At 36.6% G+C, this 18,595-nt stretch overlaps 1 protein-coding gene across 1 annotated transcript in view; it reads left to right on the top strand.

The window, feature by feature from the left end:
• LOC123562366 (serine/threonine-protein kinase SMG1-like) overlaps window positions 1-18,595 on the top strand; it is a 91,862-nt gene that overhangs the window by 27,154 nt on the left and 46,113 nt on the right. Inside the window, exons 21-34 of the mRNA XM_053537206.1 lie at window positions 175-339; window positions 2,149-2,303; window positions 3,246-3,438; window positions 4,936-5,069; window positions 9,274-9,447; window positions 9,986-10,145; window positions 10,964-11,087; window positions 11,310-11,840; window positions 12,527-12,747; window positions 12,889-12,984; window positions 13,508-13,696; window positions 14,122-14,431; window positions 14,792-14,963; window positions 15,459-15,678. Of these exons, the coding sequence (XP_053393181.1) occupies window positions 175-339; window positions 2,149-2,303; window positions 3,246-3,438; window positions 4,936-5,069; window positions 9,274-9,447; window positions 9,986-10,145; window positions 10,964-11,087; window positions 11,310-11,840; window positions 12,527-12,747; window positions 12,889-12,984; window positions 13,508-13,696; window positions 14,122-14,431; window positions 14,792-14,963; window positions 15,459-15,678 (2,844 nt within the window). The remainder of the gene's footprint in view (window positions 1-174; window positions 340-2,148; window positions 2,304-3,245; window positions 3,439-4,935; window positions 5,070-9,273; window positions 9,448-9,985; window positions 10,146-10,963; window positions 11,088-11,309; window positions 11,841-12,526; window positions 12,748-12,888; window positions 12,985-13,507; window positions 13,697-14,121; window positions 14,432-14,791; window positions 14,964-15,458; window positions 15,679-18,595) is intronic.

Below are 18,595 nucleotides of genomic sequence, written 5' to 3'. Positions count from 1 at the left end.
AATGGCTTGAGCCAAGATGGTTTGAAATTTAGAACTTTAACTCTGATCCTGACAACAATATTATTGTATAAAACACCTTTTCACTAGAACAGCACAAGACCCAAAAGGTTGATTAGCCATTAAAAGTTAACGTTGCAATTTACGTAAAATTAATTTTTTTTATAAACTTTACAGGCTGTACGTACATTTTTCCGTACAAACAAGAACACTTGTCAAGAGTGGTTGACACGTATACGTATATTTCTGCTGAAGATATCACTGCACTCTGGTATGTACACATCAGTGGTGAGACATGCATCAGAAATACTACATGAGATGAAGGAGGCGGATAATACACAGGTCAGTGTTGAAAATTGACACCTTGAACTCATTTACAGTAAAATCATTTTATTTTTGTTGAGCAAATCATTCTGTTGGAATAGAAATTCTTTGTCTCTTTCTAAAGAACATTTATTCATTGATTTCAGATTTTGAAGAGAATGGGAATTTGTTTTTTTATTGGGATCTTTTTTATAGATTGATACAATTATGAAATTCATAAAACTCAGTCCCCTGTGAATATTGTAGATTTCACAGAATCATCAGATTCACTTGAAGTCTGAGTGCCATTGTAAAAGTAAGTGTGCTGTTGTTGCCAGAAGCTACACCCAAGTCATATACTGATCTTTTTATTACTGTGAAATCATTATTATTCATGGAGGATTAATTTTCGTGGATTTCACGGTTCAGCCCATTCACGAAATGAAGTCCCAACGAACAAAATTGTGCCCGAGATAATGTAAATTATACTCCATCATAGTCATTGTCGCAAAAAAAGACACCATAGCCATCCGATCTGGTCCATAGATATGTGCATGCTGCAGTACTGACCTGCAGCTTTTGTGTAGTGTTTGGAGGCTCCATCAGTGATTAATAATAAGTATGCGTAGGAACAAAACCAACTATTTTATTTAGACATTTACCTGTGGTTTGTTTACTACATGTTCGTCAGAGTAAAAGTTGATACTAAAAATAGAGGTTTGACTTAGCGTCACATGACAGACCACACTATACTGCGACTTATTTGCATTTATTCGGCCCTGCTATGAAATGTTTATACTCTAGCCTTTATTTTAACTGACATGTAGTAAACTACTAGTACTTTGGAAATTATCAAATATTATAAATTAATTGCTAGATTTGCGTCAGATGCATTATTACCCAATTCAGATTTACAAGTTTCCCGGCAAGAAATGTGCGTATTTAATTTGTTACAATTTGTTCTATGAATTGGTGAAATTGGAATGGCGAAATTGATATTTTGCAGGGCCTCCACTGGGCCTCAGAAAGTTGTAGCCACTTTTTGAGAGAAACTGCCAAATTGAAGCTGAATTGCTAAAATTTGGCCAGATTTTGATAAAATTCTTGTAGCCACTTCCAAAAATCTGTAGCCAGTTCTTTGAATTTGTAGCATTTGGCTACATTGGGGAATGGCAGAGGAGGCCCTGATTTTGTAAGAATTTTTAAAAGAAAAACAGCTAGAGAATGGCCATGTAAAACATTTTCTCATTTAATTTTATTTTATGAAAAACAAAAAAAAACAAACAACTGAACAGTCAACACATTGAAAGTGACACACACACATTGATATTAACAACTTTAACGAAAACACAATTATAAATGCTAATTGTGCAAGACTATTTCCCAGGTGCTACTGTTTTGACACTTTTTCATTGGTGCCGACTTTTCTTATAGTTGAATATCTCATAGTTTTACTAATTAAGGGTCATATAAGATAACGCAGTTGTTAATTGGCACATGATCACGCGCTAATCTCCTGCGTAGATTGCAGATTCGGTAACCGTGGTAGCACTGTTTGACACGTGTAGGTTTCACATGTAAAAACAAAATGATATACTAGACCTAGTCCTGTGGAAAAAAAAAAAATAATAGAAATCAGCGAATTTAGGTCCCCATGAAACAGATGTTTTGGCCAAAACCACAAAATTCGTACCAGCGAAATTAAATGATTTCACAGTATATATGTTGCTATATGATGTCAGCATTAGAATCCACAGACATTCTGGTTAACCTATGCATTACGGTTATTTTAGGTAAATTTTTGCAGTTTTATTAACATTATATTCACATATGGTATGTTTTATACAGGGTTCTGAGTTTGAGACTGTAATACAGTATATGGTAGAGGCACTGTGCCAGCTAGGAGAGGCTGATACAGTACAGGGACTGTATACCTGGTGTAAGGACGTCATTGGGAGAAAAATCACATGGATTAAAGCTGCTATCGAGAAGGCATATGGAAGGTAAGTTAAGTTCCAGTAAAATGTCTGTGAACAATTAACATACTCATAGTACATGGAATGTGTTCGTATGCAAGTTTATAAACTTGGAAGTCAGTAAACTGCGTAGGGACCAAAATCTTGTGTATTTGTTTTAGTGAATAAATAGCATAGAAGCAACAGAAAAAAAAGGATTTTAGTCATATTTAGCAAAATATTACAGGAACTGTGATGTAATTCATGTTCCTGACCATATACAAAATTTGCTAGTCAGTATTATATTATATTGCCATTTGACTGTTGACCATTCAGTGAGTGGTTTTATTTCATGATGTAAGAAATATATTTTTGTTCCTGGACATTTAGATTTAAACACAGCAAAATTAGTTTTAAACTATAGATTGATCAATTATTGGGTGGCAATTTGCAATAAAGTGTTTTGTATAACCTCTCAATAGATTCTAGATATTTCATTGGTTAAAAGATGGTCACATGGTGACCTATACTTCTGTCCAGGTTACATGGTTACCCGCTAAATTTTATGTGCAGATTCAGTAGATTTTCATGTCTGGTTAGGCTAAAAAAATGGGGTTGATAAACCAGCAAGTCAGTTATTTGGTTTGTTAGTGACCCTTGATGGAAACATGTTGGGTCAGTATGAGAAATATGGGCGTCTAATGTCTCAAACCCCGCACCCCCCACCCCCCACCCCACCCCACCCCCTCTCACATTTAACTATCAGTGACCCCACAATTATTTCTGTGGAGGGACACAATCATACCAATTAAAAACTATGAGACAGCTGACGACACATTGAATTAAGAGAAAAAATATGTAAATGAGGTATATTATTCAAACAACATTTTGACTTAATTTCCATTCATGAAATGTAATAGTCTTTAAATAGTATTATATTTACTTCTCAAGTCATGAAAAGTTAATATTATGACATATGATATTGTACAGGTATGAAGTAGCAGCGAAGGAGTACAGATCTGTAGTGAAGGTGTTGTTACAGTCAGAGGAAGAGGAGATGCACCATGATGGAGAGACAAAATCGGGAAAGATCACCAGCATCCTCAGTAAACCTGGAGGAAGTGACCCTACTTCAGGGCCTTCACTGGCACTATCAACCAAGATCAACATGTTTGTGAATGAGGTTAGTTTGTTTTACAGAAATTAGTTTAAAATTGTAAGAAAATTGGTTAAATTGAAAATGGGCTAAATTAGTGTTTATTGTTGAAAAATGTTGCAAAGTTCAGTAGAAGTGAAGAAGTGGTCAGATCATTTAAAGAATTTTCTTACTGTTCACTAGAATTACTTTCGTGTCTCGACTGAACCAGACTCATTCTTAAAATGAACTGACACTTTTGCAGTTTTAACTAGCATAATAAATGTCATATACTATATTTTAGGAACCTTTTTTCAGAGCTTCCTTATTGTACCCCCCGACAACAAAGTTGTAAGGGGATGTATACTTGTTTCAGGTTGTCTGTCTGTCTGTCTGTCTGTCTGTCTGTCCGTAGACACAATCTTGTGCGCACCATCTCTCCTCATCCCCTTGACACAATTTAATGAAACTTCACACAAGTGATCAGGAACAACAGTAGTTGTGCATGGGGCATGTTAGGTTCTTTCAGAAAAAGAATTTGCAGAGTTACGGGACTTTGTTTTTTGTTACTAAACTATATACATAGACACAATCTTGTGCGCACCATCTCTCCTCATCCCCTTGACACAATTTAATGAAACTTCACACAAGTGATCAGTAACAACAGTAGTTGTGCATGGGGCATGTTAGGTTCTTTCAACGACAAAAATTGCAGAGTTATGGGCCTTTGTTTCTTGTTAACACACTATGTACATACAGTCTGCATATGCAATCTTGTGCGTGCCTAATCTTCCAAACCCTTGCACACAATTTAATGAAACTTCACACAAGTGATCAGTACCAACCCTAGTTGTGCATGGTGCATATTACGTTCTTTTAGATAAATATTCTGCATAGTTATGGGACTTTGTTTTTTGTTACTAAACTGTATACATACAGTCTATATACATAGAGTCAACATAATTATGCAATCTTGTGTGCGTCAAATTGCAATGTACTGTGTCAGTGCATGCAGGGGGTACATTCATCACCTTTAGTGATAGCTCTAGTTGTTTTAGAATTGATTATTTAGACTTTTAGTCCCTACTAATACTTTGTATTAGAAAAGGTTACAGAAAAGTCTTCCTGCTTTTAGAGTTGACTAGCGTGGCAGTATGGCTTTCTGATGTCATTCAGATACATGTATTGTAATTTTGTAAAATCATTAATATTCATCATCATGGGGTACTAATAATTTATTTGTGATGGTTAGGTTGTGGACAATTCACAAGATTAAAGACAGGCAAAATTAGCAGTTCTTCCAGTTGTTTTATCTTTAGGCTTTGCAGTCTGTGGATTTATGCCAGTCGAATAGGTACTCTTTCCAAAATGATGAATCGGCAATATTTGACCTTTTTGTGTTGGTTCGCCGTAAAACCCAACACACTCACTCAAAACGATGAAATTTATGCTAATGAAACTGATTCACAATATCTTGCAAATTAAAGGTGAATTGAATTTTGTAGTAGACTGTTATCATTTACTTAAAATATGTTTGTCTTCCAGATAATGGATTGTTACATTCAGCTGAATGACTGGGAGTCAGCCCTGGAATGGCAGGAAGCATATAGTAAATTACGATCAGAGAGCACACATAATCTCTCACAGCCATCATACAGAGTGGACATGTGTTTGATCAAGTAGGTTTTTTTAGCTCACCTGTCACATAGTGACAAGGTGAGCTTTTGTGATCAGCCTTCGTCCGTCGTCAGTCCGTGCGTGCGTCTGTCCGAGCCCACGAATGAACATTTGTTGGGTATAGAGAACAATAGGTAACGGTAAATTCTATTCATTCCGTAGTGTTTATTGGATACTATTTGTAGCATATTGGGTACTTTTTAACAAAAGAAATACCCAATAAAAGTCCATCTGTAGGAACGTCCGACCGTCAACAATTTCTTGTCTGCACGATAGTGGTTTCATTTATGATTTTATTTTAACCAAACTTGCACACAACTTGCATCACCATAAGATCTCGGTTCCTTTCTTGAACTGGCCAGATCCCATTATGGGTTCCAGAGTTATGGCCCCTGAAAGGGCCAAAATTAGCTATTTTGAGCTTGTCTGCACAATAACAGCTTTATTTATAATTTGATTTTTACCAAACTTGCACACAACTTGTATCACCATAAGATCTTGGTTCCTTTCTTGAACTGGCCAGATTCCATAATGGGTTCCAGAGTTATGGCCCCTGACAGGCCCAAAATTAGCTATTTTGACCTTGTCTGCACAATAGCAGCTTTATGATTTGATTTTTACCAAACTTCCACAAAACTTGTGTCACGATAAGATCTTGGTTCCTTTCTGGAACTGGCAAGATTCCATTATGGGTTCCAGAGTTATGGCCCCTGATAGGGCCGGAATTAGCTATTTTTACCTTGTCTGCACAATAGCAGCTTAATTTATGATTTGAATTTAATCAAACTTGCACAAAACTTGTGTCACCAAAAGATCTTGGTTCCATTCTTGAACCGGCCAGATCCCAGAATAGGTTCCAGAGTTATGGCCCCTGAAAGGAAAGGGCCAAAATTGGCTATTTTGACCTTGTCTGCACAATAGCTGCTTCATTTATGATTTCATTTTAACCAAACTTGCACACAACTTATCACCATAAGATCTCGATTCTTTTTTATACGCCCGCAGGGACGTATTATGTTATTGCCTCGGTGTCCGTCCGTCTGTCTGTGTGTTGGTTAGCAATTTTCCTTCCGCTCTGTAACTCTTGAACCCCTTGATGGATTTCAGAGAAACCTGACACAAATGTTCACTCATTGAAAGGATGTGCAGAGTGCATGTTTTGGATGGCTAAATTCAATGTCAAGGTCACACTTAGGAGTCAAAGGTCATATGACCTTGTTTTATGTGAATATTGCTCTTGTTTTTATTTGGCAGATCCTTCTTTTGTTCACTTACAATATTTATGTCTCCCACCACACAGTGGTGTGGGAGACATATTGATTTACTCCAGTCTGTGCGTGTGTGTGTGTGTCTGTCTGTCTGTGTGTGTGTCTGTCTGTCACAAAGCTTGTCCGCACTCTAAGTCAAATATTTCTGATCCGATTTTTACCAAACTTAAACAAAATGTGTTTGACCATAAGACCTCGGCCAAGTTCGATAACTAGCCAAATCGGTCCAGGCGTATTGGAGTTATGACCCTTGAATTACCAAAAATCGGCCTTTTTACTCGTCTGCACCCTTAAGTCGAACATTTCTCATCCGATCTTACCAAACTTGAAAAAAATGTGTTTGGCCATAAGACCTTAGCCAAGTTCGATAACTAGCCAAATCCGCCCAGGCACTTCTGATTTATGGCCCTTGAATTACAGATTTGATCCACTCGTCCAGACCATCTAATTGGATCCACTTGTCTAAACGATAAAGAGAAACTAGACATTTTTCATAGGGGCAGTTGTGGGAGACATGCGCTTTTCTCAAAAGCAACTCTCGTTTTTTTTTAATACTTTCCTTTATGTTACTATAAATAGCTTATTTAGTAACTTTTTTATTATTGGCTGTAGGGAAAAACTGAGACCACTTTTCTGTGGTACAACATGGATGGTACCTCCAATTTTAAGGTGTATTTTGACATATCTGTACCTTGTAAGAATTTTTGCTTTTTGTTTTTGGTTAAAGCAATGGTACTCAGGTGAGCGATATAGGGCCATCATGGCCCTCATGTTTGTGTGTTTTCACTGTATGTGTTGAGAATAGAGCATTTGAACGTTCTTTAAGGTAGTACTGCATGTATGATAAACTGGAAGCAGGCATGATATATATGAATAACATAGAATAAAGCCTAGACTACACATGGACACAAAAATCATTTTGTAAATTAATGGCAATCCTTGAGTAAATTGATTAAAATGGCAATATTGCTAGCACTCTATATTAAATAGTTTACAACAAATAATTCCAAATGGCTTAAAATGAGCTTGCAATGTACAGATCACTTAATCATGGGCAAATAAAAATCAAGCTCATTGATCTATACTTTTTATTTCACCACACCCTAGACAATAAGTTTATATATGACTGTGAGGGATTTGATTAAAATCTAAATTGTAGAAACGTCCGGAGTCCCACAGGGCTCTGTCCTAGGCCCCCTTCTATTCTTACTCTACATAAATGACCTGTCTGAAAATCTTATTTCACAGGTCCGTTTATTCGCCGATGACACTGCTGTCTATCTAACTGTAAATAGTCCTGCCCAAGAAAACGTCCTCCAGCAAGACTTGAATAGGTTACAGTTATGGGAAAGTAAGTGGGACATGGAGTTTAACTCCTTAAAATGCACAGTTATGAACATAACAAGGTCAAAAAAACCTTTCAAATCAAAGTATACACTCCATGGCCAAATCTTGGAAACAGTTCCTGATGCAAAGTATCTTGGGATCACTATATCCTCAGATCTTAAGTGGAATAAACACATCAATTTAGTCACGTCCTTAGCTACCCGAACACTTAACTTCATTAAGCGAAATATCCCATGCAAAAATACAAAAGTTTGGGAAGTAGCTTATAAAGCTCTAGTCAGGCCACAGCTGGAATATGCTAGCTGCGTCTTGAGCCCTTATACCCAACTTAACATCCACCAGATCGAAATGATTCAGCGGAGGGCAGCGCGATGGGTTAATCATGACTACTCCCCTTACAGCAGTGTCAAACATGCTAAGTCAGCTGAGATGGCGTACCCTTGAAAATAAGAGATCTGATTCACGCCTCCTTATGTTCTACAAGATAGTGAATAGTTTGGTTGCTGTACCACTTCCTCCCTATGTCAGCCCCCCATCCTGTCTAACAAGATATATGCATCCCCACTCCTATACCCAGATCCTCACTCCCTGTAATCACTATAAGTACTCTTTTTTTTTCCAGCCAACATAGTGCTTTGGAATTCCCTTCCAGTACAACTTGTGCAAGCCCCCACCCTGAACCAGTTTAAGCAGGGTGTGACCAAACTTGCACACAATGCTTAACATGATAGACCTGTTTTTGAACTGCTTTTATCTTTAAATCCTTCTCGTTTTTAACACTATCAACTGTTTTCATGCTTGCAATACACATCGTGTATTACTTTTATTCTCATGTCCATTCTGCTTGTAAATTTCTTGTACAGGCGCGCAGCACGTAATACTCGTAAAGAGGAGTGATGCAGTATAAATAGATAGAAACATTTTCATTCTTGAAAATTTCATCAAAATTGTGGTGATCGCATGGACTCGTATTATGAAAACTTTTATAAGGTTCAAATTTCTCAAATCAAGTCAAAAATCAAGCACATGACCCTATCTTTTATTTGACAAAATTTCTTAGTGAAATCTAAAGTTTTGAAATCAAATTATACTTTATTGAAAAAATAAGTTATCCAGACATGCAGAACTACCTTAAAAAAACAGAATAAAAACTGTCTAAAAACATGGAGGTACTGTCATTTTGATAAAAGTTGATTTATTAATATATCAAAATGTTTTCATGTTAGATAGGTCTGATTTATTGGAATCCAAAATGAATTGTATTATAACAGAATACAGTCAAACAATGTTTGTTCGAACTTGACAGAACAAGCAAAATTAGAATTATTGGTAGTTTGAGCATTGGAACAATATTCGTTCGCCAGGACCTGACAAATAGCTTGAGCGAAGGGTGTGGTGTGAGGTATCTGAGTTTTGAGCAAACAAAGTTTGACTGTACTTGTAATTTATGACATGACATTATCAGTTTGCTATTTCCTGTTTATAGAGCAATGTTAGCATGACATGACATTATCAGTTTGACCTCTTTCCTATTTATGAGCAATGTCAGCATGACATGACATTATCTGTTTGACCTCTTTTCTATTTATAGAGCAATGTCAGCATATGACCTTGAGTCAGTGAAGGAAGTTGGTGAACACCTAGATTTGATCCCCGGTATGGCAGACCTATCTCACTGGGGACTGCAGGAACGGGAACATAGAGCACAGAGCAAACTCATGCAAGCCGCAGCAACTGTCCAAGAACACAACATCAACAATCACAAGTAAGACCACCTGTGACTTTTAGGTGGCACAAACTTACTTTTTAACCAGGATTTCCAAAATTGGAAACCTGTTTATTTGAAGCTAAACGGGGTAATGTTGTTGAGCAGGTGGGTGAGCGCATGGGCAGTGTCAAACTGATTGTGTCTGCAATGACTTTGGTTTTGGTGGAGATCTTGTGTTCTTGAAATGAAACATGGCCTATAGGTAGCATATAGTAAGACCAAGATTTGGATTGGCATATGGAGACTGCAGTCTCTCAGTCTAGGTCACCTTTACTAACAACAGAAAAACTGTTCCTGCTCAATAACTAGTTTGGATTGGTATGTTGAAATGAAACTTAGCTTATAGGTAGATGAAGGAAAACTACCGGTAATATTTAGATTGCATATAAACTTATTGAGGGCTAAAGTAAGAGAAAAAAATGCTGTTGAAACTTCATGTAAAATGTTTGAAACTTCAAGTAAAATGTTTGATAAAATGAAAGTTATTTTATATTACATATGTTCTGGTGAAATGATTGATTTTTTTTCTCTGTAGGAGTGAGATTGTGAAACATTTACAAGATACTATGGATGTATGTAAGTCTGTACTGAAGATACAGGGTATGGACTGGCCTATACTGGCATCCTCGTGTGTCATTGAGCTCCTCACAGCAGCTTCTACAGTAAAAACACACATTGATCAGGGGACTGGAAAGGTTTGTTTTAATTTAATTGTTTATTGAGTATTTTGTTATGAAGTACTTTCCTTTATGGTGAATATGACCAATACTGGCATCCATATTTCTGATGAAACTGCTGACTGCCACATCCACATTGTGTAGTGAAATCTCACATAGAACAATAACGTTGAAAAGATCCTTTTTAAAAGTTCATTACACAATTTGAGTTTTTGGAAAAAATCTTATACATTGTGGCCAAGTGATTAAGGTTGCTGATGTGGAATCACTTGCCTGTAGCAGATGTGGATTTGAAACATTGCTTTGGATGTAGAACAAAAACAAAACAATGGACTTCAAAGGGAAAGTCACACTTTGATGACATTTTCACATACAGAAAAATATTCCTCAGTATGGATTTTAATGAAACTTTTCATTGTTGTGGATTCACATATTTTCAGTCATATAACCACATAAGATGTATAGGACTTTGTGCTTAACCCTTATCATGCTGGACACGACTGATTCTGCAATTGCGACCAGTGTAGATCATGATCAGTCAGCACATCCGTGCAGTCTGATCATGATCTGCACTGTTCGATATTCAGTCGGTATATTTTTGGTAATCACCCCTTTTAACAATTACTTTCATATTGAAAGATGGACAAGTTCATTATAGAAATTTAGCAGGGTAAGGGTTAATTTTATTTGCCGAATATCAGTTTGATTCCTTACATTGCTGTATACATTGTCACTTCCAGTTAATGAAATATATAGAGTGCCTGAAAAGGGAGCACATACAGAAAATCTGACTATACTACTGGTTACTTAGAAAATTTCTGTTTTATTTGTTTTAGGTTCCTGTTTTACCATTGAGTGAGAGATTGTCATTGGATGAGTCGGATCACAGTGTCTGTATGTTCTTGCAAGCCATCCGTGCTGTAAAACTACAGAACTTTGTTGCTGATTACAGTAATACAGGTATGCTTAGAAGTGCTTGATGAATGGGTCAGTTAGTATTAACAGTAGACAAATACCTATTCTGACATTAAGTTACTAAACCATGAAAAAAATAAAATAAAATGCACGGCCATGTAAGTATCATGTAAGTAAACAGTTTGCCTTGTGGCCTGCTTGTAACAGTTGCGTTACATTTGAAACAATCTTCCTTTTTGGTAACTATTTTTCTATTTTCAATTTTAGAGTTGAGTGACCAGTTGTGCAAGCTTCAGTTAGCAACAGCATCTCTGGCCAGGAAACAGCACAACTATAATCTAGCAGAGAGACTTCTGTTAGACCAAGCGGGTACCCTGCTCCACGGCCAGTCAGACGATGACTCAGAACTAGATACACTTCAGACAGCTCTCAAACAGCTTCATGGTGTTCCTTCATTGAAGAAATTGGACATTTTGAGAATTGAACGGGAGTCAGCAAAACTTTTACACAGTGTTGGAGATCACTGGGAATCTGTGAATATTTTGTCAAAGAGCGTTGTGAGTCATGTGTGTTCGGATAAAGCTCGTACGGCTCTGTGTAGCGAGCTGTGTTCTCGCTCGCTGCTCACACTTGTCAAGTGGTTGCAGGTTGATTATAAACTCTTGTCGAGTCTTGCTTCAAAGGTTGGTCAGGGTGATGGGAAGAACTCTGTCTCACAGAATATTGAGAATTTGCTGGATTTAGAGGAGAAAACTGCACAACGTAATCATAACACCATTATAAATGGTGCCATTTCAGGTAAGCTTTACATGATGTCTCATATTTATTGAACCACTGTTACTTTCTTGTACGTACAAAACAGAAAAAGAAGTTGCACAATGATGTCTCTGTAATCCCCAAAAGCATATGCAGGGTCATCACCAGCCCCTTTCAGAATTAACTCTATTGCCTTGTTAATTTGTATCCAGTGGTTTTCTAAATACAGACCCGCAAAATATGTACAAGTTATTTCTAGATGAAATGATTTGGATTTATACAGTCTTTGGTAGTTTTCATGTAAACTAGGAGTGGAAATAAGTTTCAAATGGCAGTCATAATTGGGATATCAGTTTGAAATTGAGAATTGTTTTGTTCATTCTGTTATCTTTATTGGACTCCAGTATTGGTTATTCATATACTTTGCCATTTATCTGTTTCAGTGACTGAAAAATAATTAATAAAACTTCTTTATAATCAAGACTGATATCTAGGCTAGTAAATACATTGAATAATCTGTGTAATAGACAAATAACTTGAGTAAAATATAATCTTGAAGTTGTTGCACATCCAGATACATTGTGTTTCCTTGTGAATAAATGTTTATTTCTTCTGAGAGTTTGATACATATTATATCTGTGTTTGCAAAATGTTATCAAAATTGTATTTTGCCTGTTTGTTTTCTTGGGGAAATATTTGATATTTCACACTATGGTGTATTATTACAGATTTGAAGATAGGAGACAACCCAATTCTCACTGATACAGATCGTATAATTGGGAGATTACTACATCTGAGTACTGTACAGTGTGAGACACTCCCGAAATCCTGGTACGCTCTGGCGGGATGGTGCTACAAGTGGGGACGTAAGGCAGTAGACAATGCCAGTCATGGTACAGTCCAGCTATTTGCTGATGAACAAGCTCAGATAGTTTCACTTCTTCCACAGGTAGGTCTCTTGTAAGAGAGACTTTTTTCTCTACACACATTTTTCTGTAGCAATTTCCACTTTAGCTTGTATTATGGTATTTGTTGTTTGTACCCACCAGGCTTCTCTTAATGCTTTATTGTCACCTTTATTTTGTTTCAGACTATAAGTGTAGAAGAGAGGGAAGCAGTGCTGAATATACTTGGTCAGATACACTCTGGTATGACAAGTGAAGAGGACATCAGTGATCAAGATCAGGTAACTCCAGTAGATATGATATACTGCTATATTCCTTAGAAGGGAGAGCACAGATCAAGAGGTTGAACGTTTGATTCCTGGCCAAGACCATTGTTTTCTATGCAGAATTGAAAAATAATATATTTGAAGTAATTCTGCTGGATTGCTGAAAGTCAGTGGCTTTACATAGTTTTCCCAGGGCCTGAAATAATGCCTAAAAGACAGCTTGGGTCATCAGGAAGTAAAGCTGGAAAAGTCTGTATTACCTCAGTTTTATATTGACTCAAATCCCAGTTCAAACGTACACTACTTAGGTGCATTGAAAAGATGAATAATGATGACAAATATTGATGTTGGATATGTGTAGAATGTTACACCAATGGAAAATATGGTGTATGACTAGTATGAGTGTTTGATAATTGCGTGTTTACTTAGTAGAGCTGTTGCAATCTCCATTAGAAGCAGTAACAGTAAAATTGGCAGTGTTATCGTCAGTTATACAGTTTTGGTAAGACAGTGTAAAAATCTAAATATGTCATTTTAGAGCCAGTATGATGATGGCACAGAGACAACACGTCGTCAGTTGTTGGCCTGCAGTACAACGCTGCAGATGGCAGGTGAGAACACTGTTGACAGTTTGTTAGAGGTATGGAGGGGAGTTGTGTACAGAATATATCACTACTACCAGCTGTCTGCCAGTGCTTACTTCAGATTTTTGAAGTTAAATGGAGGGGTAAGTAAATAACACTACAGTTTTATCATTGTATATGAAGTGATTGTTCTTCACATATTTTCTTTTTATACTTCAAAGGTTAAATATTGAATAACTTTCCATTTCTAATGATCAGTGCATTTTAATTATCTTAATCTTAAAGATTAAATTGTGTTAGTGCAGAGCACAATTTACATCTGTAATGTTGAATTAAATATAAATGTTCTGTCGTTTCTAATGTTGAATTTAGTATAAATGTTCTGTCAGTATGTGACAGTCAGTAGGTTGGAAAACTCACGTCTTATTATAGTAATTAACAGGTGGTGAGTGTTGCCTACATGAGTCTCGTTGTAATTTCAAATTATCTTTCATATGATATGTGAAAATAGATAATTGAATAAGTGATGCCATGTGCATATCTGAAGTTTTTACTTCATGTTTTACAGAATGATCCTTTGAAGGAAGACAATACTGAAGACTGTAATGTTATAAGTACGCTGCGTGTTCTCAGACTGCTGGTGAAACATGCCTGGGAGTTGCGCAGTGTCCTAGAAGATGGACTTGCAGCTACGCCCACAGCTCCTTGGAAGGGAATAATACCTCAGTTGTTCTCTAGGCTCAGTCACCCTGAGGCGTATGTGAGACAGAGTATTTCTGATCTGTTGTGTAGAGTAGCGGAAGATGCTCCACATCTGATTGTCTATCCGGCTGTAGTGGGAAGTTCCACTACTAAACTGGACACCAAGTCAGAAACTGGTTAGTTGCAATTTTTGACATACTCAATAAAACTGTGGAAATTTACCAATACAAATAATGTGCATGTATATAATTAATCAGTTTTTACATTCATGCGTTGATGACACTCGTTATTTCTAACCTGTAGTACATTTTAAAACAAAACAAAATAATAAAAATTTTCTCCAAAAGCTGTCTTGTTCGTTTGTCATGCAATCTTGACAAGTAGGGACACTGTTAACTAGAGGTAAAGATCTGGATAGAGTAAAGTCATATATAAAGAAACACTGTATGTTACTGTATCAATGTCTGGGGGTAACCTTTGTTTGGAAGAACTAATTTCAGTTGAATCTTATACTGTTGATAAAAACATTTTTGCAGGATTACTGAACAACTATCTGAATGAGGGAGGAGAGGGAGATGGAGAAATAGACAACACGGAAGATGTTGGATCACAGGACGATGATGATTTACCTGCAGAACTAGAGGCCGAGTCAATGTTGCACAACTGTATACTCTCCATGTTGAACACATTGGCTGCAAACTTTCCACAGTAAGTGTACTCAGAAACCCAAGGTCAGAGGTTATAAAACTGAGTTTGGAGACCAGTCTTGAAAGTCTAGAATCTGATTGGTTGTTACTGAGCACAATTTCGAAGTGACCAGTGGCAAGGCACCATTCTTAGACTGGTCTCAAAACTCGCTATATAATCTTCAAGCCAGTAATCTGTTATATTCATTGTAGTTTGGTGTTTATTGTGATTATCTAACAAAAGAAAACATGAAATGATGCTGATCAATTCACTTACATGTGATTTTGGGAAGTTGTAGTTAATTGTATGGGAAGACTATTGTAGGTTAGCATTCTAAAAAAAACTTTCTATTTATTGGCTACTGATGCTTTGCTAAAATGAAAGCAAAAGAATGATAAATATCATGCAAGTTTATAGAGCTTCAAAACATAAGATTTATATCAAATAATTGATAGTAGGTAAAGTTTGTTTTGTAAACATTTTCGTCATTTAACTGAATATTTCTTGCATCTTCAGAATGATATCAGATGTGAAGCAGCTGATAGAAGAGCTGCGACGTATCACGTTACTTTGGGATGAACTTTGGTTAGGCACGTTGAACCAGCAGCATCAGGACGTAGAGAGACGTATCTCACAACTGGAGAATGAAATCAAGAAAGTGGAGAAAAACTCCGCTCTCAGCAAGGAGGAGAAAACAGCCATTATCAGAGAGAAACATAAAACAGTCCTTAAACCAGTAAGTTAAGAAAGAAAACATTCAGCCAAAGTCTTAGATTATACTGTATGGCAATGGATTCCTTTAAAGACACATCTGACAGCTTCCTATATGTATATAGGCAAAAATTTTCCTATGTATTTGACGATCAGTCCTCGGCCAAGTTCGATAAGTAGCCAAATCTGCCCAGGCACTTCGGAATTATGGCCCTTGAATTACCGAAAATTGGCCTTTTTACTCTTGTCCACCCTCTAAGTCGAACATTTCTCATCCGATCTTCACCAAACTTGAACAAAATGTGTTTGCCAATAAGTCCTTGGCCAAGTTCGATAACTAGCCAAATCGGCCCAGGCACTTCGGAATTATGGCCCTTGAATACCCAAAATCGGCGTTTTTAGCTCGACTATTCGAAGAATAGTCTAGCTATTCTATTCACCCTGGCGTCGCCATTGCCATCGCCGTCACAACTTGGTTAAGTTTTTACATGCAAGTTCATACAGCTATCATTTAAAGGCATATAGCTTTGAAACTTTGAAGCTTTTTCTAGGTCAATTACCAACCTCACTGGGTCAAGTTCCATAACTCTGACATGTATTTTGAGCAAATTATGCCCCCTTTTGTACTTAGAAAATTCTGGTTAAAGTTTTACATGCAAGTTTATATCTCCAAAACTAATGCAGATATTTAATTGAAACTTCACATGTGTCTTCGGGGTTATAAAACTAGTTGAAAGCACCAAGTCCCATAACTCTGACCTTCATTTTGGCCAAATTATGCCCCCTTTTGGACTTAGAAAATTCTGGTTAAAGTTTTTCGTGCAAGTACATACAGCTATTATTAAAAGGCATATAGATTTGAAACTTATTTTTTTTTTTCTAGATAAATTACCAACCTCACTGGGTCAAGTTCCATAACTCTGACATGTATTTTGTGCAAATTATGCCCCCTTTTGGACTTAGAAAATCCTGGTTAAAGTTTTACATGCAAGTTACTATCTCCAAAACTAACGCAGATATTGAATTGAAACTTAATATCTGTCTTCGGGGTTATAAAACTAGTTGATAGCCTCAAGTCCCATAACTCTGATATGCATTTTAGCCAAATTATGCCCCCTTTTGGACTTAGAAAATCCTGGTTTAAGTTTTGCGTGCAAGTACATACAGCTATTACCAAAAGGCATATAGATTTGAAACTTAATTTTTCTTTTTCTAGATCAATTACCAACCTCACTGGGTCAAGTCCCATAACTCTGACATGTATTTTGGCCATATTATGCCCCTATTTGGACTTAGAAAATCCTGGTTAAAGTTTTACATGCAAGTTACTATCTCCAAAACTAACGCAGATATTGAATTGAAACTTCACATGTGCCATCGGGGTTATAAAACTAGTTGATAGCATCAAGTCCCATAACTCTGATATGCATTTTGGTTAAATTATGTCCCCTTTTGAACTTAAAACTCTTTTGATATTTAACATTTTGGGTAATACTTTCCTGCTTCTTGGACAGTATTTCGAATAGTCCAGCTTGGCTGTCTTACGGACAGCTCTTGTTACTCTTCAAAGGTATATTTGTAGTGAGTAAACAGTTGTAAAGACTGACTTACTATTTAGATGATTAGGCAGTTGTGGGAGACATGAGCTTTTCTCAAAAGCAGCTCAAGTTTTTTTATTGAATTACTTCCCTTTTATTTATTTTTATTTTTAGCTCACCTGTCACGTAGTGACAAGGTGAGCTTTTGTGATCGTCCGTCCGTCCACAATTTCTTGTGAACACGATAGAGACCACAGTTTGCAATCAATTTTAATCAAACTTGCAGACAACTTGTATTGGCATAATATCTCGGTTCCTTTCGAAAACTGGTCAGATCCCATCATGGGTTCCAGAGTTATGGCCCCTTAAAGGGCCAAAATTTACTATTTTTGGCTTGTGAACACGATAGAGACCACATTTTGCAATCAACTTTAATAAAACTTGCACACAACTTGTATTGGCACAATATCTCGGTTCCTTTCAAAAACTGGCCAGATCCCATCATGGGTTCCAGAGTTATGGCCCCTTAAAGGGCCAAAATTTATTATTTTTGGCTTGTGAATATAATAGAGACCACATTTTGCTATCAGCTTTAATCAAACTTGCACACAACTTGTATTGGTGTAATATCTCGGTTCCTTTCGAAAACTGGCCAGATCCCATCATGGGTTCCAGAGTTATGGCCCCTTAAAGGGCCAAAATTTGCTATTTTTGGCTTGTGAACATGATAGAGACACATTTTGCAATCAACTTTAATCAAACTTGCACACAACTTGTATTGGCATAATGTCTGGGTTCTTTTCGAAAACTGGCCAGATCCCATCATTGGTTCCTGAGTTATGGCCCCTTAAAGGTCCAATATTTGCTATTTTGGCTTTTGCAGCCAGATAGAGACTTCATTTATGGTTTGATTTGATACAAACTTGCAAAATATCTTCAACAACAATAAATCTTGGATTCCATGACAAATCTGTCAGATCCAATCATAGGTTCCTGAGTTATTTTATTTCTGATTACCTCCCCTGATTGTAATCAAAATGGATTTATATCAGTAAGTACTTCTAGGACTCATTTGAAATTTCATTATTGTCATTAGCTGAAATGAGACAATCAAGGTAGATAACTATGGACTGATTTTATTTCAAATTACCTCCCTTTATTTCAAATTAAAATGGTTATATCTCCGTAACTAATGAAGATACTGATCTGAAATTTCATTATGTCAACAGATGGAGATACATATTGACTGAATTTATGACAAATTACCTCCCTTTATTTTTTATTTAAATGAATACACCTTAGCAGCTTCTAATGAGATTGGTTTGAAATGTTATTTATGTCTTCCATGGTAAGAAATAGTCATGTTAGATAACTCTTGATTGAACATTTATGGATATGAATACT

Source organism: Mercenaria mercenaria, chromosome 2 (assembly GCF_021730395.1).
Source record: "Mercenaria mercenaria strain notata chromosome 2, MADL_Memer_1, whole genome shotgun sequence".
Classification (NCBI taxonomy): Eukaryota; Metazoa; Mollusca; class Bivalvia; order Venerida; family Veneridae; genus Mercenaria; species Mercenaria mercenaria.
This window is presented reverse-complemented; position numbering and strand designations above follow the sequence as displayed.